Below are 25,016 nucleotides of genomic sequence, written 5' to 3'. Positions count from 1 at the left end.
CTGCACTGCTAAATACAAAACACTCTTCTCTCACTGTGTTTTCACATGAAGTATTAAAAAATGATACAGTTCTCAAAAATGACAACTTAAACACAAATGCATCCTATAAATGACTCATAGGGGGCCGTTGCAGTGCCTGACTGTACATTACGAAATAAAAATAATGTTGGACAGAAAATACAGCACTGTATTGTACACAGTACAGTATGTAGATATTTACACCACATCTGCATCAATTCTTTCAGCCTGGTCAGACCACAGGACCTCATCAACATCACAAGTTATGTTTTCTCTGGCCAGGCAACGTGGAAAGAACGATCTACTGTGTCTGATTTAACTCTGACATGCATCAACAGAAACATCACCACATGCCAAGACCACTGATTGCAGGAGATTTTCCCAAAGTATGGCTGCTGCTCATATACCTTCCACCTCCATGTAGAGAAGAATTCTTCTATAGGATTCAGAAAGGGAGAATATGGTGGCAGAAAAACCACAATAACTTGAGGGTTCATATTGTGAACCATTCCTGAATCAATAGTCCTCTATGAAAAGTAACATTGTCCCAGACAACAACAAAAACTGTGTCTTCTTTCCAAACATCCTGCTGCACCGTGTCAGTAGATCCTCTAAGTCCATCTAGGAATGTCAACAAATGCTGGGTGTTCTATGGGCCCAGAACTGCATGATGGTGAATTACTCCAAGATTGCTTATTGCAGCACAGAGGGTTACGTTGCCCCACGCTGACCTGGACGTTGACTCCAGCCCGTTGTCCAATGATGTTTCTCCCTCTTCTCCTCCTCTTGGCCAGGTTGAAACCAGCCTCATCCACATAGATGTATTCATGTGACCTATCATCAGAATCCAAGTGAAAAACTCTCTCTCACTCTAAACAGAGAAAAAGTCAGTCATGTACACTTTCTGTAATTTTCCTAGCAATTGTGAACCACAATTATGCATTAGATTTTTTACAGTATTCTCAGAACATTTCTGACTGCTTGCATTGTTCCAGTATAGACATGTCACTGAAGTGACAAACAACATTTAAATACCATGTAAAGTGGTCCAGGACCAGGTGCATGAGCAGGTCCAGGTTCTGAGTCTGGTTCTGGCCGTGGTCTGGGTCGTCCACGTCCACGTCCACGTCCTCTTCTTCCAACATGACCTCTTGCTCCTCTGACATCCATTCTGAACAGCTAATTCTGTTTCCCAGCAGGTTTTATAGTGAGCAGTTCATTGGCAAAAGTGTTTTCAATTTTGACCTGCTGTGTCTTAATTGTGACAGCAGTGTTGGAACAGTGTCCCAATTCTGCTTCCTAGTGTTCACTTTTTGAAAAATGTGTGCTATGAGTGAAAAGTGTGTTCAAATGAGCAAAAAACTTGTTCAGTCTTTTGCAAAAAGAGTGCAAGAGTTTTTGGAAACTGTGTGCAAACCATGAAGCGTTTAAGGTTTTGACAGCAGAGTCCTGTTTTTGAGAAATGTGTGCAGTCAGTTGGTGGTGTTGTGCAGTAAATGGAATTTAGTGTCTTATCAACTGAGAAAAACTCTAGCAAGATATCCAACGACTGGACGTTGACAGTTATACTTATTTGTAATTGGCTGCGTCTGCGCACTACCTGTTCTGACGTGTTGACGTAATGTGATGCTTTCAAGTGTAGATCAAAAACTTCTCGCTCACTTTGGAAATTTCCTCTGGGAGACAGATGGCGTCCTGACGTGAAAATTTCTGGGTATAAACAATATTACAATATCCCACCAATAATTCGCACTTATTCATGTCCATTTTAATAAATACGCTCTGGCATGTTTGATAACTTCTGAACGTAAAATTAAATTGTTTTGTTTTTGTGTTTGTTTTTGTTTTTTAAATGACAAGACGTGTTAAATAAGCAGAAGGAGGCGGTCAAATCTGGTTTAGTGTAGTTTTTTGTGCTTGTCCGCCGCTAAACATCATTTTTCGTGTTTCTCGGGTTCATTTAATGTTGGTTGTTCTGTCGAAGTTCCGGACAGCCCTTGAACGCAGCAGCAGTGTTTGCTGAGCTCGTGCTGCGGAGCCTCACTCTGACTACAACAATGAGTGGCAGCAAAGCGTGTCCTGTTAGTTTGAGTTGAAGTTTACTTCAGTGAAGCTGCCCGTAATATTCACTACATGTGCTCAGTGGGTGAGTGCCCGCTCTTAACACACAAACACAACCTTTATTTGACGTTCCCTCCTCAGAAAATCACCGGGGTTCCTCCCGGTGCCCGCTTCTGACCAGGGAGCAGCTCCGTGGCTGCGAGTCTGAGTCATTGTGTGTCAGGGATGAACTTTTTTCCCACCCATGTGCAACACATCTTCACCACCAAGTATTAGCTGGCTGATTGTGTTCCCGTGTTTTGCCTTTCAGAGGTTTCCAAAGCATTGTGTTAAATGGAGCTGGAGGACCAATGGTGGAAAGGACAACTTGCTGCAGATATATACCAGGCGCTGCGATTCAAAGTGAGTGGGACACCATAAATTCCGAGCTAAAATAGACCAGAAGGAGCAACCATGGAAAAAGTTGCTTTGAAGTGTCAGTTGGAGGACATTTTACGTCAAATTTCAAATAATCTATGTACGAAATGCTAAAGCATGCAGTTGTTATGTAAATGTACTTGTTCTGAGACCAAATCTTAAAAAAAAAAAACACTAGGAGAAAAGAATGTTTGAAATTATTTTTTAAAGTACCAAATAAGTTCTGAGTTCCCCTTAACATGATATTTTTCCCTGTCCCACCCCCCTGATGACCAAATTGAATCTCAAATAAAACAGTTAAAATTAAATATAAACCTCATTTTTTTTTTTGGTATAATTTTTCAGTGATGTCACTTGTAATTGTGGGAATTTTTTTTATTTAACATAATATTTTAAATTATAATTATTATGCATGGAGTGTGTGTCCCACAACATGTTAGTATAACCTTTTTAGCTGGTCGTTTTATTGTTTCTGTAGCTGATACACTGCTTGTCCAAAAAGAAGTCGCACACTCTTATATTTCATTGGACCACCTTTAGCTCTGAGAACGACACACATTCACTGTGGCATCATTTCGATAAGCTTCTGCAATGTCACAGCATTTTTTTCTGTCCAGAGTTGCATTCATTTTCTATCAAGATCTGGTATTAATGATGGGAGAGTCGGACCACTTTGCAAAGTCTTCTCCACCACATCTCAAAGATTCTCAGTGGGACTGAGGTCAGGACTGTGGAGGCCAATCCATGTGTGAAAATGACGTCTCATGCTCCCTGAACCCGTCATTCACAATGTTAGCACCATGAATCCTGGCATCATCATCTGGGAACATGCACATGCCATCAGGGAAGAAAAACTCCATTGATGGAAAGACTTCGTCATTCAGTATATTCAGGTAGTCAGGTGACCTCATTCTTTGGGAACATAATGTTGCTGAACCTGACCAACCCCAGATCATAACTCTAACCCCCACAGGCTTGTAGGCACTAGCCATGATGAGTGCATCACTTCATCCTCTACTCTTCTTACCCTGATGCATCCATCACTTTGGAACAGGGTAAATCTGGACTCATCAGACCACATGACCTTCTTTCATCTTTCATCTTTCATCTTTCATCGACTCAAAGAAGTACAACATGAGTTGAAGAGGAGACTGAAGATGGCAAAGCTAGAGTACAAAAAAAAAGATAGAGAGGAATTTTCAACGCAGCAACATTCGTGATGTGTGGAGAGGAATCAGTACCATCTGTGGACACAACAATAAAAAGAAAAGGGAGCCAATAGTTGGTGATGTGGAAAGAGCTGATGAACTCGACCTGTTCTTCAACAGATTTGACACTGTGGACACACCTACTTCCACTGCTGCTCCTCCTTCTTCTCCTCAGCATATGGAAATCTCCACTATAGCTCCTTCTTCTCCTCCTCCATCTCCTACACGTCTCCACAGCTGCAGCCACTTCCATTCTAGCATCTGTACCCTTCTCTGTCACAGAGACAGGGGTGATGTTGGAGCTTGGGAGACTTTGCTCTGGGAAGGCAGCTGGTCCAGATGGTGTGTGTCCAAGGCTGCTTAAAGACTGTGCTGCACAACTGTGTCAACCTCTCCACAGGATCTTCAACCTGAGTCTACAGCTGGGCAGGTGCCTGCTCTATGGAAAACATCCTGTATTGTACCGGTACCAAAAATCAAATGTCTGGCTGAACTAAATGACTACAGACCTATTGTCCTTACCTCACACAACATGAAAGCTCTGGAGCGGCTGATTCTGGGCCTACTGAGACTTGAGGTCAAAGACAAACTCGATTCCCTACAGTTTGCATACAAAGAACACATTGGAGTGGATGATGCCATCCTCTTCATGCTTCACCGTCCCCTGTCTCATCTGGAGGAACCTGGAGTTTATGTGAGAATCATGTTCTTTGATTTTTTTCAAATGCATTCAACTCCATCCAACCCACCATACTCAAAGACAAGCTCACAGAGATGGGAGTGGATCCTTCCTGTGTTTCTTGGCTCATAGATTACCTGACAGGAAGGCCACAGTTTGTCAGGCTGGGGAACTGTGTTTCTGGGACATTAATGAGCAGTACTGGGGCTCCACAAGGAACAGTCCTGGCTCCATTCCTGTTCACACTGTATACATCAGACTTCAAATACAGCACTGAGTCCTGCCACATTCAGAAATACTCTGATGACACCGCTATCATGGCATGTATCAGAAATGGACATGAAGCTGAATACAGGGATCTGATAAGTGCCTTCAGTGACTGGAGTCACAAAAACTGCCTGCTACTCAACACCTCAAAGACAAAGGAAATGTTCATAGATTTCCACAGATCCAAATCCCCTTTTCAGCCAGTGAACACTTGTGGCGTAGACATCGAGGTGGTGACATCGTATAAATATTTAGGTGTCCACCTTGATAATAAGTTGGACTGGTCTAAAAATGTAGACATCATCTACAAATAGGGCCAGAGCTGACTTTTTTGCCTCAGAAGGCTTCGATCATTAGACATCTGCAGTAAGATGCTGCAGATGTTTCATCAGTCTGTGGCAGCAAGTGTCCTGTTTTATGCTGCAGTCTGCTGGGGAGGCAGTATAAAAAACAAGGATGCAAGGCATCTGAACAAACTGATTAAAAAAGCTGTCTCTGTGGTTGGAATCAGACTGAACTCATTGGAAGATGAGGTGGAGAGACATGCACTTAGAAAGATGGAGGCCATTCTGACAAACCTGGATCATCCACTTCATATCTCCCTCAGTGACCAACAAAACATCAGTGGTGGACGGCTCCTATCCCTGTGCTGCAGGACTGAAAGATTCAGAAAATCGTTCTTGCCATCAGCAATCAGACTATTTAATTCAAAAGTAAACAGATGAGACCAGACAATTGAATTTCCCTTCGGGGATGAATAAAGTCATTGTATTGTATTGTACTGTATTGTATTCATGGTCCAGAGTCCAATCTTTATGCTACATAGCAAATTTAAGCCTTTTTTTCTAATTAGCCTCACTGAACAGTGGTTTTCTTAAGGCTACGCAGCTGTATAGTCCCAGTCTTTTGAGTTCCCTTCACATTGTGTGTGTGGAAATGCTCTTACTTTCACTATTAAACATAGCCATGAATTCACCTGTTGATTTCCTACGATCATGTAGGAGTTTGTTCCGACCACATTTCTTCCTCGAAGATGATGGTTCACCAGTATCCTTCAAGTTTTAATGATGCATTGGACAGTTCTTAACTCGATTGTAGTAGTTCCCGGAAATCTTCTTAGTTGTTTTCTTTGCTTGATGCAGGCCAATAATTTGACCCTTCCGAGACAGATTAACATCCTTTTTATGAGCACCGGATTTGTCTTCCAGCATGGTTGTTTAAGAAATGAGAAGCTCCTCACTGCATCAGCTGGGGTTAAATAAGTTGTTGCCAGCTGAAATATATTCATCACTGCAGTGATGAACTAATGGAAGACTCTGACCTATTTGCTTAGTTAAATTCAAGTGGTGACTTTTTTTTGGACAGGCTGTGTATTTCTATGTAATTATTGTTCCTTTCTGCAACCAAATCTTTCTTTTCGGTGTTTGTCTCCTGTTCCTCACTTATCTCGTTGACACGTAGAGCCTGCATGTCAACAATCTCCATGTGTTGTAAATAAAGTTAAAAATCCTACATTGTGCCCCTTTTCAGCAAATTAACCAAAGTCTCACATGTCCCCACAGTGCGCCTTGTGTTTTAGCACAGGCTACTGCAAACCTGGTTTCATCATGACTGTATTACGCCTGCTTTTCGCACAATCCTAAATAGACTGTTTTGCACTGAAAACCTACAAGCTGCTGCTGTTTTTGTCCCTTTCAGGAAGAAGCCACTGTCTGTTCTGCACTGTCAGTCACAGTTTGAGTTGGATAACTATGGGTTATTTAGGTGATACATAGCACCTGGGTTGAGAGGAAACAAGCAGGGTAGAAGACAACCACTTCAGTCCATTTAGAGAGCTTGAGGTTTAACCCCCTTCCCATCCCCCCTTTCTCTATTCATTTTTGGTTTTCCGTCATTGGTATCCCCATAGCAACATCAACAATCCAAAACCAAAAAAGAGACAGCTTGTCTACTTAATGACTTGATGCTTTTTTTTTTACCCTCAATAAAGCCCTACCCCTCCTCCTCCCCAGATTGTTTTTTTGGGGGAAGGGTGAACTCTTCCAAGCCCTGCTATATTATATATAATTGTGGTTTTATATGTTATTCTTGATTTTTAAAAAAATTAGAATTTACACACACACCTAGATAAATTGTCCTGGAAGAGTTTAAATAGAAAAAACCCCAAAACATTCATAGCTTACTTTTTTCCACTAAAGAATGTGAATATGCTTTGAGCAAATGTTAAAGTGATCCCTACCTCAGGCCCACTGGATTGCAGATCTTTCTGCCCAACGCATTTGTTAACACAAGATTATAAAAAGAAAACTCCTTTGTTTAAATTGATGTTTCTGAAGGAGAATATTCCTAAACCTGTATCGTATTTTGTCCTTTTGCTTGAAGTAGTAAATGACTTTAGGTGGCTGAATACGCTAGGCATCTCGCTTTATGTCTAATTTTTTAAAAAGCATTGATTGGATTATTTCAAGTTGAAAAGTACACACAAATCATAGGAAAATGCCAATTTGTCACGTGTAGCTTTCTTCTCAAATTCTTATTTTTAAGCTAGGACGCTCACTTGTTGTGGGGGGACTTGGGCAAATAGCAGAAGTAAATGTCTTTATATATTAATAGCTTTTATTTTAACCTTCAAGTTTATAACAACCACAAAACTAATAAAAATATTTTTACCTTTCAAAAATTCCATTGTGTTCAAGAAGCCTTAAGTCAGAGTCAACTATTTTGTCAGACAAATTTTTCTTGCAAATTAGTCACGGAAAATAGAACCAAGGACTTTTTTTAATATACTGAGCAGAAAAAAAACTTGTTGCATGTCATATTTAAGTTATTTTGCCCTACTTCACATTGCATTTCCAACAGAGTAACTATTGCTCATGTACACATCATACTGTCAGTGATAAACAAAATATCATAATGATGATCAATGATGTGTTCTTGATATCTCAAATACAATCTACTGTCTAACAGGAGCTCAAGTTGCCTTCCTACAAAGGCCAGTCCCCTCAGCTCAACTTGAGAAGATATTTTGCAGACCTCATAGCCATCATCAGCAACCGCTTCAGACTGTGTCCTGCAGCCAGACACCTGGCCGTCTACCTGCTGGACCTCTTCATGGACCGCTATGATGTCACGCTGCAGCAGCTCCACATGGTCTCTCTCTCATGTCTTCTTCTGGCCAGTAAGTGTCCTGCAGCTGAGATTCCAACATCTGACTGTTTCATCTGTATGCTGGTGTCACAGGTCCAATTATTCTTCTTTATAGGTAAATTTGAGGAACGGGAAGACCGGGTGCCAAAGCTGGAAACCTTGAACAGCCTGGGCTGCATGAGCTCCATGAACCTGGTCCTGACCAAGCAGGGTTTACTGCACATGGAGCTGCTCCTGCTGGAAACTTTCCAGTGGAACCTGTACCTCCCCACAGCTGCTCATTTCATTGAATACTACCTGTCTATTGCCGTCCATGAGGGGGATCTGCATGACGGTTGGCCTATGACCTGCCTGGAGAAGACTAAAGTATACATGGCCAAATATGCTGATTACTTCCTGGAGGTTTCCTTGCAAGGTACATTGCATTTTATAAGGTATCTGGACTGTTTTCCCTGACAGGTGTGTGACCCTGAGAGTCCAAAATGGGAGAAAAATTCAGTTTCACTAAGTTGAAATTAGATGAAATGTCCTTGATTTGAGAATTTGTAATGGTTCACTATTACAAAAAAATTAGGTTTCTGGCAACGACATTCCAATAAGGTTTATTTGTCCCTTATCCAGTCTGACCCGAGTCATTTACTATTTAGTATCTGCTAAGTATGGACACAATGGAAAACCATCCAGTGCATTAGCTATACCCTCTTATCTTTCAGAGGTTTGCAGGAGGCTCTGCCCTGCCCCAGCTACCACTGTATGGACACCAGTCATGCTGACATTCACACCTATGGTCAATTCAGAATCACCATTTAATCTACTATGCATATCTTTAGATTGTGGGAATTTGCCAGAGCACTTGAAGGAAATCCAAAAAAGAAACCTGTACAGTTGACCGACAGTACAAAATTCTATGCCACTGTTAAAGTACCAAGAAAACAAATCTAGATTCTATTAAACTTACATGAAATATGAATTTGCAGCAAGCTTCAAATTCCAGCAAACCTGCCATTAACATTTCCGTAAAGTTAGCCAGAACTTCACTGCAAGTTTCTAAAAGGATCACTGTAAGTGCAGCGTCTGCCGACAAAATGTGTTCTTTGAACTTTTTTTTGTCCAGTTTAACAGTACTCTTCAAAAAGAAGTTTTATTTGATTATTAGTTAATAGCAGTAAAATTTACTTATTTTTTCTGTCTGCCTGCCTTCTCCAAATATTTATATTGATATAATAAAACAAATTTAACACATTTAAAGGTAGGTTAGCCATGTGAAATCTCATGAATTCCACACAAAGAGTTATAGCTACTCTGCTAGGCTAGGATGCATTAGCTACAGTTAAGCTAAATTCTTGTTCTGTACAATTGGCTAATAATAATAATACATTTTACTTGTATAGCGCTTTTCAAAACACTCAAAGAAACTTTACATATAAAATCATCAAACATTAAAAATAGAGGAGCATCATAAAACAAATACATCATAAAAATAAGTTTGTATTATGTATTAAAAGCAGTTCTGAACAGGTGGGTTTTGAGGAGTGATTTGAAAGTGGTCAGGTCTGTGCAGTCCTGGATGTGTTGTGGCAGGGAGTTCCAGAGTGTGGGGGCAGATATGGAGAATGCTCTGTCCCCCCAGGTTTGGTGCTTGGTTCTTAGTGAGGGGGAGAGAAGGTTTGCAGTAGAAGAACGAAGGCTGCAGGAGGGAGTGTGGCGGTGGAAGAGGTCTCTGAGGTATGGGGGGGCTTGGCTATGGAGGGCTTTGTGAGTCAGCAGGAGGGCTTTGAACTGAATGCGTTGTGGGATGGGGAGCCAGTGGAGGTTTTGGAGGACAGAGGTGATGTGTTGACGGGAGCAGAAATGGGTGACAAGGTGGGCAGCAGAGTTCTGGATATACTGAAGTTTATTGAGGACTTTTGAAGATGAACCATGAAGAATGCTGTTGCAGTAATAAATTCGGGATGCGATGAATGCGTGGATGAGGATTTCAGCAGCAGAGAAGGAGAGTGAATTGTGGAGGCGTACGATGTTTTTGAGGTGAAAGAAGGCGGTCTGGGTAATCTGGTTGATGTGTTGTTGGAAGGTGAAGTTGCTGTCAAGAATGAGTCCCAGATTACGGATGTGAGGTGATGGGGACAGAGTGGCGTTATCGATGGTCAGGGAGAAGCTGTCGGTGTTTTTTGTGAGGGATTTGGGGCCGATGATTATTATGTCTGATTTGTCATAGTTCAGTTGTAAAAGTTATTTTGCATCCATGTTTTTATTTCACTGAGGCAGTTGGTACAAGCTCTTTAAGGTGAATGGAATAAAAAAATATAACATTACTAATATGTTGGTTCATCAAAACTGATACTTTTAAAATGCAGGTATGGTAGTATGAGTTTGGTTTTAGCTTGAGCTAAAGCTAGCAAGGGTTGGCTGTGTCAATAGCTAGCTTTCTCTTGGTGTAGCACTGTTGTTTTGGCTGAGAGAGCTGTCAAATTACCGAACGCAGTAAAATTCCTGCGGTGTGACAAGCAATATTTAGTCTTGTAATTTGTTAGAATATTGTTATAATACATTTATATTGCAAGTTTTTAACCTTAATATTTAAGTTCTCGGACTGATTTGCCTTATATATAACATTGTATAATCTTAACCTTAATATTTAAACTTGTTGGGTGAATTTGCAATGCCAATTTTATTTCTGTACTGGAAAGTACTTTGGCTCACTGGGTGTTGTTTAAAACGTTATAACATAAATAATGATAACTTGACCAGACAGTAAACGGCCACAAAGCAGTGACTGTACAGCCAAGGGGCAGGTACTGCAGTTTGTCTTAGCTCTGCTTTATAGTTACTGTAAAACGCTGTTTCGTTTAGAAACTATATTACAATATGCTATGTTAATTTCTGGGACTACTGTTTTCTTTCTTCCCTTAGATCATGTGTTTTTGTGTTTCACACCCTCACTGGTGGCAGCTGCATGTGTGGCTTCTTCGCGCCTCATCCTCCACCTGTCCCCTACGTGGCCACCCCGACTGCAGTGCCTCACCGGCTACACATGGGAGAACCTAGTCCCGTGTGCAGAGAAACTGCTTGTGTGCGTATCTAGCTCTGATGACATGGACTCGGATACATGACAGTTAATAAAAATGACTGTTGTCACAAGGGAAAATTAAATACAGGAGTTTATTTTGGTGACAGTGATTAAGATAGATACTGACAGCTCACAATGACACACTACACAAGGACAATAGGCCCACAGTGACAATACAGGCAGACGGTAGCCTTTACATTTCACACTATACATGCATGTCAGTGCTCATCTTACAGAAATGACTCTTTTCACTCATCAACAGTGCAACTCTTTGTCTCGTTTTTTTCCTCAGTGCACATGACAGTGATGTCAAAGAGGCCAACAAGCAAAAGTGCCAGCAGCCCAGCCAGCAGCAGCAGCAGCAGCAGGGCCAGACAGTGTTCCACAGTTCAGGCCAGGCAGCCACTGTGGCTCAGTACCTGCACCAGCCCAGCGTGCAGTATCCCCAGCAAGCCCCACAGTCAGCTCTGGCACCCAACCATAGGCCTGCCTCCTACCTCAACCACTCCACCACCAGCCTGCAAGCTCCCAACGGCTCCCAGCTCGGCAGCACCCAAACCATCTCTGCCTCACTGGATCCAAAGTCTAACATTCCCAACAGGGCTTACCAGGTCAGCATGCACTACTCCTGCACTGCTCCATGCTTTGACAGATGATGGTTTTTCAAGATTTAGTCATTTTTGGGCAGGATGAGAAAAGATATAGTGATCTGTTTCTCCTGAATGTAAGAAAACACTCTGAAGGAAAAAAAAAAACATGTTTTTAATTTGAAGAGTCTTGATGAGATTGGTGGAGCACTTTGAACCATAAGGTGTACGCAATGTGCAATATGCCTACTCTGCTGTAATTTTCTGTGTAGAGCCTGCATGAGGATTTTTTTTTCAAGATGTTTGAAATATCAGGTATGAATGTTGTTGTGAGGTGCTTGAGGCACAGTTTGCACCTCTGTATCCACTAATGTTACTGCATAATTTAGCTACAGACCAAAATTCTTGTATTTATTTAAGCCAAAGTATATCAGAAGTATTGAATGCACAAATACCTTGTGCCTGTAGCCATTATGACTATTAGTATGCTAAGTTAAAAGGGCAGTAACAAAAAGGGATTTTGTCAGTTTGTGATTGAGATAAGAGTTTGTGTAGATGTTCTTTTTCCTATTTTTGTTTTCCTTTTTTAAATTTTGGACTAATGTCATTTGTAAAGAAAGGAAAGAATTTATTCCTATAGATGACACCATGTCCCAAGAAAACTTTTGCTCTTCTGTACACAGGATTTCCGTCAGTGCTGTCCACTTCTATGATGATAATTTTAAATAAAATTCAAACCTGTGTTAAACTATCATTCTAGTCACCTTAAAATTTGTTCTCCTTTTTATTCTTCTGTAGATCTTCTTTTTTCTCATTTATTACCATCCTTGCTGAGTTAACATGGATGACATACTCTTCTGTCCTCTTTTGGGTTTTATTTTTTGGGAAGTGACTTCTTCAAATGTGCATGTAGCATATTTTTATGTCATTTTAATACATTTATAAACTCTTGGATTATAATAGTTCCCTCAGCAATGTTTCTGCTCATGTTCAAAACGTTTTGCACATTGAAATATATAAAACGTGTTTTGGGACGATTTTTATGAATCCTGTACATCTCAGCTATGTTGCTGAAGCTGGCTGAAACCAGAACGCAACACTTTTTTGGCCTTAACTGATTCAAATTTTGATCAAATCTTTTAAAGAATGACACTTAAACCTGTACCTAATACTGGAAAACAAACAAACAAAACTTCTAAAAGTAAATTTGAAAAATTTTCCTAGTGGCTCACAACTTACCCAGTTATGAGAGGTTTTGAGAAAAAAAAAACCTAAATGCCAGACCTCCTCCTGCTTTGACCTTCCGTTATCACCCTGCCTGTACAGGCTCACAGCGTAAGAGGAGGAGATTCAGTGCTTGTATGAGCTCATAGTTCATATTTTGGAAGTTAGAAAGACCAAGGAACACGGCGTTGTCACGATTGGCATTGGTTTGTCTGTCTGTCTGTCTGTTAACAACATTACTCAAAAATGGACCAACGGATTTAGATGAAATTATCAGGGAAGGTCAGAAATGACATAAGGACCAAGTGATTAGATTTTGGCAGTGATGCGGCTTATAGTCTGGATCCTCGGATTTTGTTGAAGATTTCTGTATCATTGCAAGATAGCGGAACACCGTCAGTGTAACTATGACTACAAGTGAACACTACGTCAGCTGCCTGCTGACGATCTCATGATTGCGATCCTACTACAAATCCACCGCTGTGGACTTATCTGTCAGAAATGATACAAGAAACAATTGATTAAATTGTGGGGGTGTTTCTGAGTTTCATCAATTCCCGCTGCCCGCTACATATTAGGTGACCGATTCGGTATCTGTACATAAAGTAGACATGCATAACACATGCTTGTGCTCAGCGCAAGGTCATTTTCTGAGTACATCTATATTGAATGGCCACATTCTATGTTTCCGTGATTTCTGATCATCAGTAACTAATAAACAAATGCTGCATTTTTGACAATGCCATATGGAGGAATGAACAGCCTTGGAGTACTGTGTTCTCTGAGTGTTTTCTAGTTTTAAATGTACACCCTTTGCTTTCTCCTTATTTTTATTGTGGGGGACTAGTACATCTGGTCCAAGTATTGATGGGATGCATCCCCTGCCTTTTCCCCAAAACTTACACCTATGTATTGATTGTTAACCCAGGAGCAAAATGAACTACATTATATTAAGGGTTTATCATTAGAGCAGCATGATGTAGTTGATGGGGATTACAATAATGCATTAACATAACAAACCAACTGCTCTGCAGGCAAAACCTTGGACACATCTTGTCATTCAAGGTTTTTGTTTTGTTTTTTAACAATTTTCTGCATTGTAGAAGAAAGCAGAAGACATCAGAACTGTGAAGTAGTAAATGGTGTGTGTCTGCTTCCTCCAGTCTCCTGCTATTTTTATACTGTTGGCTGTTAAAGATATAAAATCACCAAAACAGTCAAGGCAGTGCATCCTGGATGACAGCTGAAAGGGAGATTGAATGATAGAATGAATACATTTGTATTCATTCTATTTCTCTGTTCCGTTCCTTTATTTTAATTTGTCACAATAACATTCACTCTCTGTTGAGTGTGAGCAACATTTGGTGATCACTCTTTGTGCTTTGTGGGATCAAACACAGTGAATGAGGAGCTGCTAATTCAGTTGTGTCACACTCCATCTTCATGATCCTCAAGCTCAGTTAGCTGTTGTTGGATCCTGAAGCACACCTATGAGCAGTTTATCACTGACACTCTCTACAATACATGTTCTGTACAGCCTGTAAGCAACAGTATGTTTGAGATGACAAGACAATCCACAGTCTGCAGAGGGCAGTATGAGCCACATTTCTGTTGATGTTTTTCACCTTCTTGGCTTCACATCTCTTTTGTTTTCCTGCATGTGTCCTGTAAAATTTTCCTTGCGATGTCGGACACTGGAATAAGAAATATCATAAACACAGCAGCCATTCCTGAATTTTAAAGTTTGTGTTTTGCTCTATTTCAATTCAAGCCTCTGTTCTCCCTGATTTAAAACATTTGCTTTTATTGTCTCTTTTTTGTAGTTTAATAACAATCAGAATAGTTTTCTTTAAGATAAAATAGATTTGGTGTATAAAATTTGGGAGGGAGATGGAAAACATTTGTTCTTATATGTTGAAACTGTGGACCACATGCTTTCCTTCTCATTGGCATCAGAAGAATACAACATCTTTAGATGGGAGAACACAAAACCACTCTCTCCTCCTTCACAGGAACTCTAAATCAATGTTCTTTTTTCACTCCAACCTTGTCTATATTCACCTTTGAGGCTGGAAACACAGCAGTTCCTTAAAGTAAACATCTAGGGGTCTAAAGAAGCCCAAATTATCTTAAATTCCTGTTATAAAACAATGTGGTCGAGCCTGAAGGGAACGACACTTCCACGTAAACCTCTAATGCACTGCTGAGTCTTGATGTGGCAGGACTACTAAAATAGCTTTTCCGATATGAGGCAGTACGCTGCAGAGGGCTTCCTGTGGAGGAGGAGGCCGACTGGCGAACCTAGTGATGAAGAGTCTTCTGGCTGCTTCTGATTCGCTATTCCTCTCCCAGTTTGTGTATATACATTCGCCAAAGCGGTAGGTGGACTGAGATGCTATCCAGCAAGTTTTCCTGCTCTGCTTTATTTTATTTTTTGGCATATATCCTCCTGCATCCAGTTAGTAGAATGAGTCGCAACTAACTTAAACGCCTTTCGTCAGTGTTTTCACATCACAAAGGGACTTAGTGCATGGTCAAGGAGAAGCAATGAAAACCACAATGAGCAAGGCTGGGGGACTCAGCCCGTGGCAGCATGAGTTGAGTCTTTTCTCAGTGAGACAACAACAAAAAGCAATGATGTCACCATATGAGCATTTTAATATTTTGAAACCTGCTTCAAGTGAAAGGCTGTAAAAGAAGGAAACGAAATCCCTTTCATGTACTTTTCTATGGTTGGTTAAAATGTTTTATGTAAAAAAACAAAAAAACAAACTGCCCCCTCATCCATCTGTTGCACACCAAATTAAGCTCTAGGGAGGTTTAGCTAATAGACCATCCGCTCAAAGATGAAAAGAAAAAAATCAAACATTGATAATATGATTGGGCATAACTGAGAGGGGCTTGTAGCTTGTCTAAACTAGGAAGTTTTATGCCTCAGTGTATTTCCAAGTATCAGCCATGAAGCTCATGGAGAGAATGCCAAGAGTGTCTAAAGCAGTAATCAAAGCAAAGGGTGGCTATTTTGAAGAATCTAAAATATAAAACACATTTTGACTTATTTCGCACTTTCTTGTTCACTACATAATTCCATATGTGTTCCTTCATAGTTTTGATGCCTTCAGTGAGAATCTACAATGTAAATAATCATGAAAATAAAGAAAAAACTTTAAATGAGAAGAAATGACTTTTGAGTGGTAGTGTAACTGTTAATCCTATACAAAATTAACAGTGTTAACCTTTAACCTTAACCCCATTATATATATATATATATATATATATATTTTTTTTTTTTTTATTTTTTTTTTTTTTTTAAATTTAATTTAATTTATTTATTTATTTATTTTTTTTTTAAAGAGTTTTCTATAACTAAACATCTTAACGATGAAGGAAAACAATACTACAGGTCAAATCTACAGGTCAAATACTAACTTGGAAAATTATTGAAATTGTTCCGAAAGAGAGAGCTAGGGGGTCAGTGGAAGACAGCCATGTTGTTTGAACTTGGCGTGTGGCAGTCTTACAATATTAATATTTTTCCCACCAAAATGTTGCAGTTTTGCAGTTCATAGTGTGGGGTGCTGGGATATGTAGTGTTTGTCTACATTCAGTCAGAAATAGGTACAGCTTGACAGCTTGAATTTAATGTTGCAATTTTGCAACTGTGGATCTCAGAGAGTTCAAAAGGGAGTGGACGTTTTAATTTTAATGCACAAGCATGGATCACACCATCAATTAGATGCACATAGTTGTTTACAGTTGAGTATATAAATGTGATGTGAATGATGGGTAAGGTTAGTGGCTGTGACGTGGGGAAGGCTTTGTTGAGAATAAGCTGCAGCTCCAGCAATGTGAGGGAGGGTGGGGCACAGCAAAAAAAAAACAAAAAAAACCAAACAACCAACAGGTGTGCAGGGCAGCTTGGCATTTAGGGACATATAACAGGAAGGGGAGTGTTTGAGGTGTGGTCCTGCTCCTGAACTTTAGCTAGAAATGTTACCTTCATCTGATAGGATAATAAGAGTGTGGCTCAAACTGGAGAGACAACCAAGCCAGTTATCCTTTCTTGAGCCATGTCCAGGGTGGGAGAACTTTACAGGAGGAATAATTACGCCTTGTGTTTCTTACAATGTGCCTTTTAGCACTGAGTAATGTGTTAAGAATCAGAACCTGTTCTTGAAAACACAATAATTCACCAGAGTAGCATCAGATACAAGGTCAGCAGACAAATCTTGACCTGAATTACACAGATGTGGAGTTAAGTGGTTGCTAATTTTGGGTGAAACCTTTTTTCCCCATCATTTCAGACATAACAAAACACAACACAAAACTTTTCCAGGAGGCACTTGTGAGAAAAGTCTGACTAGTTTTGACTAAATCTGGTGAATAGTTCAAATTTATTGAGCAAAGGAGATGAAGTCAGAGAAATACAAATTAAAAAGAACTAACAAAAAAGTTCCAAAGTTCTATTTCTTTCTTATGGACAGGAATGGGTTGTTTTGACAGAGTGTGAGTTCCTGAAGTCCTAACACTGGAAGCAGTCTGACTTGTCAAACTGTTCTTCAACTGTGATGCCAGACATTATCCTTCAGGGCATGTAGATAAAAGCTTGTGTTTCTGTGTCTCTGTTCTGAAGACAGCAACGAGGGCAGATTGTTGTGAGGACTTTTCACCCTCAGGCACATGTTGTGCACTACCATGTTTCATGTTGCTGTGGCAAAAGCACACCTTCACACACAGAAAGTACTGTAGTTTACAATAAATATGATAAATACGATTGTTTTTGAACAGTATTGTACTGCAGAAAGTAGTGTGCTGCTATAAAAATGGCGAAGAAAAGGCAATTAACAATAGAAGAGAGACAGACCATCATAACACTTAAAAATTTAGGTCTTTCCTACAGAGAAATTGCGAAGAAAGTCAAGGTGTCAGTGAGTACAGTTTTCTTCACCTTCAAAGGGCAGAGTCAAAAATTTTGGTTTTTAAATTGTTTTAAAAATTTTTTTGTTCCATTTGTTTATTTGTTCTATGCTTTCATTTCAGAATACAATGAGACATTAACATGCATAATTTCCCCTAAAAAAAAAAAAAATGAAAAATTGTTCCAAACGTTTTGACACGTAGTGTATAACTATAATCCAAGGAGTATGTGGATGTTAGTGTGTGTGTTCTTCACATATCATACATTTGCGGCAATTGCACAGCCTGCCACAGTGTCTAGACTGCCTGTCATGGTACCCAAACTACCTGCTATGGTGTCCAAACTACAACCTCCAGCAGCGCTCAAATTCCATGCTTTGCTGCCCAGAATGCAGCTGGCCGTGACACCCGACCTTCCTACAGTGGTGTCCAAACTGTAGATTGCCACACCACCTAAATTTGCTGCCACAACACCCAAACCGCAGCCTGCAGCACCTGAACATCCAATTGTCAAACTGCCGAGCCGGATGAGAAAAATGGAGGCTGCTGTAGAGCCTGTAATACTTCCGATCTCTGCGGCAGACTTTCATGACATCTTATGTGATAAGGCAGGAAAGCGAGAAAAGCTGTCTTGCAAAGGGAGATAGAACAGCTGAAAAACAGCTGAAAACAAAACAAGGACAGAGAATGCAAAGACATGTTCCCTTCAAATTAAACAACATCAGGCTGAACTCTAAGCATCACAAAGGACCCAAAGAAGGAGGCCAAGACCTGCTAAGCACAACAGGTGGAGAGAACCTCCAAAGTTAAGGTTGCTCTGGCCCAAGTGCAACAACAGCTACGAGGCTAAAGATATCAGTGGGAGGGGGACAAGTCCTGTCTCCTGGATAAACAACAAACAATCCCACATGGAGAAAGCAGTAATTCAAGTGCAGTAGAACATGGAGAATAAAAGATACCAGTTGCATCATGAAAAGTCCAGCCTGCTAAAATCTATGAGCACACTGAGGGAGGCCCTTGAGGTGAAGGTGAGGAGAGGGAGAAATCCACACATGGACATACTGGTGGCTTTAGAACAACAGATGGAGGAGGTGTAAAAAACGAAACAGTCTCACCAAACTCCCTTCCCCCAATGTCTTCCATTTTGAACCCCTTCCCTCCTCCCCCTAACCCAGACCGAGTCTATTTTGGTGCAGCTGTTCTCATGAAATATGTCCTTATGTTCTGTTTTCATATATTGGTGTTGGTTATACACAATCAGAAGATATCTCACTAGTCCCTGAATCTGTATCTCTCCATCGTTTGCATATCTAAACGACCATTTATCTGATCTTCACCAAAGTTGGCATGTGAACTGCTGGTGACCCGGGGAAGTGCAGTGTCAAGTTTGACATTGTGTGAAGGGAGCAGAGGTCGTTTTGGGATCTTTTTTTGGGTCCCTGGGGAGTCTTTGGCTCCCTGTGGGTGGAGCCTAAACTGTGAGACAGCATCACTGAAGACACATGTATGATGTCATAGGTCAAAGACAAGGCCGGAATGAACCACATTCTGCAGGGCTTTGGTTGCCTGTGAACGAAACTAACTCACCACTCCTCACCTGATTCACCGTCCAGGAATCATTCCTCTGAGCTCCTCCTCAACATCAGATCCATTCAGATCTGCAGCATTGTTCTTCACCAGTGTCCACATTTCATCGGGGGGTATTCCTGCACTGCTCATGGTATAAGTACCATCTATACTGAGCACACTTCAAGTTTTTCTCTAGTTTTAATCACTCCTCCTCCTGCTGTTGTTGTTACGTTTTTCCCCCCTATATTTATTAGATGAATTCTCTATCTGAAGTTTTTTCTCCGTCCTTCACCAAGCTCTATCTATTAACCCACCTCGCCTCTGGATTCCTGCAATCTCACACTCGCCACAGTCAGAATGCTCCAAATGAAAAGGATTTACTGTGCCTTGGTATTTTGTGTAGCAATGGAATATTTTTGGCGGCTAACTCTAGTCTGTGTGTGGGAGGCAGCAATAATTTTAGCAATTGAAATAAGACATTAATCCTCAGTGTCTAAACTGAAGATTTGTCGTATTTTAGACCATTAAACAAGACTGGATTTCTGTCTGTCTGGTAAACTGAATATCTGAGCTATGGTAAGGGGAATTTTCCAATTTCATAATGATTAACCCTTAATCTTTCATTGGGTTTATATGTCGCAGTTTTATGTTCAACAGAGACGTTTTAGTGAAATAGTCTGAAGGCTGTGTGACCTCAGGTAATTGCTGAGATGTCTTATGAAAAGAGTACATTTGGCTGAACCAGACATGGCCAGTCTGGTTCAGATGAAAAATCCTCTATTTTATAGAAATGATCCCAAAGTCAAAAGGGGAGAACTTGTTTCTGTAGACAAATTCAAACACACACATTTGATCTATTTATTAACACAAGGTGGTTTAATTCATGACCATAAAGATGACAGTGGTGGTGAATGCATTATACTTTGCAGATGAACTGCAGATCAAGGTTGGAAGTTTAAAATTCATCCCACAAAGTAGCCATGACTGATATTGTATACAGTAAGTACCCTATCAGTCAAAAGTTTGGACACACCTTCTCATTCAGTGCTTTTTATTTATTTGTATTATTTTCTACATTGTAGATTAATACTGAAGATTAACACTTTTTTGTTTACAACATAATTCCATTTGCATTCTTTCATAGTTTTGATGTCTTCCATATTAATCTACAATGTACAAAATAATTAAATAAAAACCATTGAATGAGAAGCTGTGTCCAAGATTTTGACTGGTAGTGTATATGTTCCAGCTGCACCCACTCATAACCCCAATTAATTTTACCTCCTCTAATGATGTGATAAAAAATTAAGAGGCAGTCTCATTTGCCAGATTGTATCTGTCTCTCTCTCTTTTTTAATTTAAAGCATGTAAATAAATTGCATTCTGATTACGATGTTGAATATATTTTTACTTTGTAATATCATCATATATAAAATGAATAAAAATCAGATCTTTGACAGATTCCAGTTTGGTTTTTGCACTCTTCATAGCACTTAGACTTCTGAAATCTTTCATCAGTATCAGTGACGTGGTTCTGTATTGGTCTGTTTCTCGCTCATTAAATGGATCCCACAGTAGAAATTGGTGGGGAATTTTATTTAAGTGTCCCACTCATCTGAGAAGTTCCACAGGGGTCCATTCTAGGTCCTTTATTATTCTCCATTCATTTGCTCATATTAGGACAAAATGTCAGTGAACACAACCTCCATTACCACTGTGACGCTGATGGAGTACAACTATACGTGCCGCTTAGGTCCAGTAGTAATGATATGTCCTCCTTACTGCCTTGCTTGGCTAATATTAACTGGATGGCTGACATTACTGGATATCCAAAAATGTCCTCAGTCTCAGTGATTCTATAAGAGAAATCATAGCTATTCCTTCTAATTTAAGAAACAATACTTATCATTTTATGATGTTAAAAAAGAGGCTCAAAATCTGGAATAGTCATTGATTCATGTCTTTGCAATGCTCAGGTGACACAAGTTCATTCCGTTCTGTTTCATTCAGCTTAGGCTGATAAATTAGGTCAGATTTTTGCTCTCTTTTTCAGACTAAGAAACGGTCGTTCATCCCCTTCACACTCCATTACTGTAATGGACCATAATGGGCTTTGATGAGTCTAACATGCTGCTGCTGCTCAACTTTTAACTCTTTCCAGTAGAAGTTACTACATTACTCCAATTATTTCTGGCCTTCATTGGATAGCAGCTAGTTTTTAATTTGATTTTAAAACTATATTACTTGTCTTTGAAGCCTTATACTGCCAAATGACCTTTAACTTCTCATGAACCTGATCACTGTTTGAGATCCTCTTGAAGTGAATCTTCTAACTATTCTTGATTCTTGGATTGTCTCCAGAAGTGATCAGACCTTTGCTGTTTGCGCCTCTAAAGTGTGGATTTCCTTCCCAGAGGATCTCAGACTATTGATGTCTTCTTTAAAACATTACTAAAAACTTTCTTTTGTCATAAGGCCTTGGTTTAATTGATTTCACTGTGGCTATTTTTTTTTTCTTTACGTCACGATGGTGGTCCACTTGTTCTTTTTTTTGATAAGCAAGTTATGTCACTGTCTTTGTAATTTTGATGTATTGTGTCACATGGCACTGTTCAGTCTGGGAGCAACAACCCCACTCACAGAGTAAACAGGGACCACATCAGAACATTGGCCAAGGAGAAAAAAAAAAAGAAAGAAAGAAATGTCAGTCACGTTTTCATTTTCCGTAGAGACTGATGCATCCTCCACCTCCAGATTCATGAGCTCATTACACACAAAGTGCCTCATGAAAATCTTATTGTCCACCTTTGGAAGGAGGATAAATAACCTCATTACATACATGCAGATGATACATTGCATTAAAAGTTTTGGAAATATATTTCCTGTCATTGCATTAGGGTAAGCACCTCTCTGTGTTTTATTCAATTTAGATGATTGATTTGCTATCACTGTGTTCTGTAGACAGATGGAGCAAATGTAAGTCAGCATGAAAACCGCACGTCCCTGAAATCTCAGCAGGTTATTGAGAGGAGATGTAGCCACCTGATATGTCACACAACACAAAACAACATGCTGTTTGTGACTAGGGTGTTAGAATATTTTGCTGCAATGATTGAGAGGTGTCATCTGTATGTTTTAAGACTGTCTGTCTTTCCCACATCACTACAGATATTCTTGTGGAAAATCTACCAAAGGCATAGTTGAAGAACCCCTCATGCAGCATTATTTAAGTCTATTTTTAAACCTTTTTAAAAAATTATTTATTTATTTATTGTAGCAGCTCCTGGATTCCGCAGCCCTATGTACTGATTAGAAAGTGAAGCACGAATCATGTTTTAAACACGGCGTGTTTCACTGGCAGTTCTAAAATAAATTGTGCTCAGTGAAAATGTGTTATTGCTTGTTCTACATGCTGTCAGTTTCATCTAATATCTGGCAGCTTTGCTCACCTTTTCTAGATCTCAGCAAAGGAAGGTGCTGAGAGGATGACGACAGGTGACAATAAATGTACATGTCACCATGCTGCATCTCAGTGTGGCAGCCTTATTAGTCCTATTTTTTTACTGCCAACACAAGCAATTGTACATTCTGCAAAAGTCAAGTTAAGGTTGTGCATTAAATGCTTTTAAATATAACCAAAAATATAAAACTAAGTGAATAGTGAATTGCATCCTTTTCATGTTTAGAAAAGCATATTGATCATTTCTTAATGTTACTGTAAAGATACATAATTTGTTGTTGCTCATTAAGTCTTATCTAAAGGGCTAAAACAGGACTTACAGTAATCTAAATGTGAGCTCACATAGTACTCCAAACTGCACTGCCCTGTGCTTATTTTAGACATTGCATAACAATGTTTCATAACCAAAGGTTCTGAAAACAGACAGGATGTTCATTATGTGATAAAATCTTTTCAGATTCCTCTCTGCAGTGATACTGACCATGATACCTTTATGTATTAGATTACATGCAACACTGCCATGTGAAAACCTGCCATCATCTATAACGTTATAAAATCACCATGTAATGTACATGAATGCACTACTTAGTGCTACATATGCCAACTGCAGCTGTTTCCTTTCACTATAAAGAATATTCTTTATTTCAAGTGTCGAAAACAAAAGCCTGGTTTATATGACGGTGCTTCAACAATACACTGGCAAATGGGAGGGCAATTTTAAATTCATTCTCGATGTCACATTGCAGGAATACAAAGATTAAACCTTCAGATAATAGAGGTCACACGATACTTGTGGTATCACATTTATAGCACAATAATAGGACTCCTCCTTCAATACTTAAACTTCTGGAAAAAAAGGCTATGAAGTGAAAGTCACCCAATTTAAAAGGCTGTGAAATATTATGAGGACACCCTGAAAAAGGTCACCCATAATGTCACGCCTTGTTTTTCTTGTCAGTCTTCAACAATGACAGACTACTTGCTACTCTGGAAAGAAAGTTTTTGTGACCCAGACCACTTTGTGTTTCTATTTTCATGGATTTCAAAGTCTTAATCTGTCTATAATCTGTGAAAAACAGTGTTGCTGTGATCATTCAATAATATAGGGGTTTATTCAGTTCTGCTGATTCTGTTCTGAAAGCATTAGCACAGACAGTATTCAGTCAAAACTGGTATGGCAGTAATCAATAAAACGTGAATATTCATATGCCTCACAAGTGTTGTTTTTCTAGATGTGTTTAAATTTACTTCTGTTTTTTTAATATTTTCAAACACCACTTATGGTTCAAGTGAGGTCACGTTGCCATTGTGTGTGCAATAAAATATATATCTTTTTTTTTTTTTTTATTTATATAAAATATATATCTAATATGCAAATGCTTAAAACTGTTCAAAACCAATAATACCCCTGAATTGTCCACATATTTGGGGCTGCACAGTGGCTTGGTGGTTAGCACTTTGGCCTTACAGCTAGAATTCCCTGGTTCATATCCCAGCCTTTCCTGGATCTTTTTGTATGGAGTGTGCATGCATGGGTTTCCTCCAGGTAATCTGGCTTCCTCACACAGTCCAAAGACATGCTGAGGTTGATGTGTAACTCTAAATTGTTCGTAGGTGTGAATGTGAGTGTGATTATTTGTCTCTATGTGTAGCCCTGTGATAGACTGGTGACCTGTACCGGTTGGCCCCCCTGCCTTCACCCTAAGTCAGCAGGGATAGACTAAAGCCCCCCAGCGATCCAAATGAGGATGAAGCAGTGTGTAGATAATGGATGGATGGATATCTGCATATTTTCCCAGTATTCTAATCTTACCTAATGCCACCTAAACAGTGGCTATTTGGAACACCAAGCATGATTAACCTTTACTGAATGGCACTTGCGGTTTTTGCTAAAATACAAGTCTTTGTCTTTCTTAACCCAAGGCTGAAGCAAAAGAGTGAAAGTGAGAAGATTAGCGTTTTCAGGACCATGGTCAGCTCAGCGTTCAGCTTTACTGTAAGCAACATCCACAAAAATAGTAAAAAAGCATGAACAGCAGAAAAAAAATTTAAAATGAGAAAATACAGGAAAATAAAAAAGTCCAAAATAAGGTGACTATATTAAAGGCACCTTCAATTTCAATGATATCAGGCTTTCACATGTACACTGCATATATATAATGTGCTTTTCATGTGATTTTTTTCTTTGTTGCATTTATGAATGTGTATTTAAATACACTAAAGTGTAGCGTGCAACAACGTGCCTGACATGACTGAGAAAAAAAAGAAAACTATTCCTTTTCAGTTTTTTCTCTCCATTCGTTTCCTCTTTTAACGTGCCTTCTGATTGGCTCTCCTGGATGCTTGTAGCCAATCAGCCTCCGCCTGCTATGGAGGAAGGAATAAATGCAAG

At 39.6% G+C, this 25,016-nt stretch overlaps 1 protein-coding gene across 2 annotated transcripts; it reads left to right on the top strand.

Annotated features, from left to right (window-relative positions):
* The first annotated feature begins 2,021 nt into the window (after window positions 1-2,021).
* ccnj (cyclin J) lies at window positions 2,022-12,205 on the top strand. 2 transcript variants are annotated; one of them, XM_023276676.3, is made up of 6 exons: window positions 2,022-2,164; window positions 2,390-2,481; window positions 7,618-7,828; window positions 7,913-8,212; window positions 10,711-10,870; window positions 11,160-12,205. In XM_023276676.3, exons 2-6 carry the CDS (start codon window positions 2,413-2,415, stop codon window positions 11,521-11,523), a joined length of 1,104 nt encoding a protein of 367 aa, XP_023132444.1. In that variant the 5' UTR covers window positions 2,022-2,164; window positions 2,390-2,412; the 3' UTR covers window positions 11,524-12,205. The 2 variants fall into 2 exon arrangements, with proteins under 2 accessions (XP_023132444.1, XP_054874323.1); XM_055018348.1 differs by having other exon boundaries at window positions 7,618-8,212.
* The last annotated feature ends 12,811 nt before the right edge of the window (window positions 12,206-25,016 follow it).

The sequence above is a fragment of the Amphiprion ocellaris genome, chromosome 16 (assembly GCF_022539595.1).
Source record: "Amphiprion ocellaris isolate individual 3 ecotype Okinawa chromosome 16, ASM2253959v1, whole genome shotgun sequence".
NCBI lineage: Eukaryota > Metazoa > Chordata > Actinopteri > Pomacentridae > Amphiprion > Amphiprion ocellaris.
This window is presented reverse-complemented; position numbering and strand designations above follow the sequence as displayed.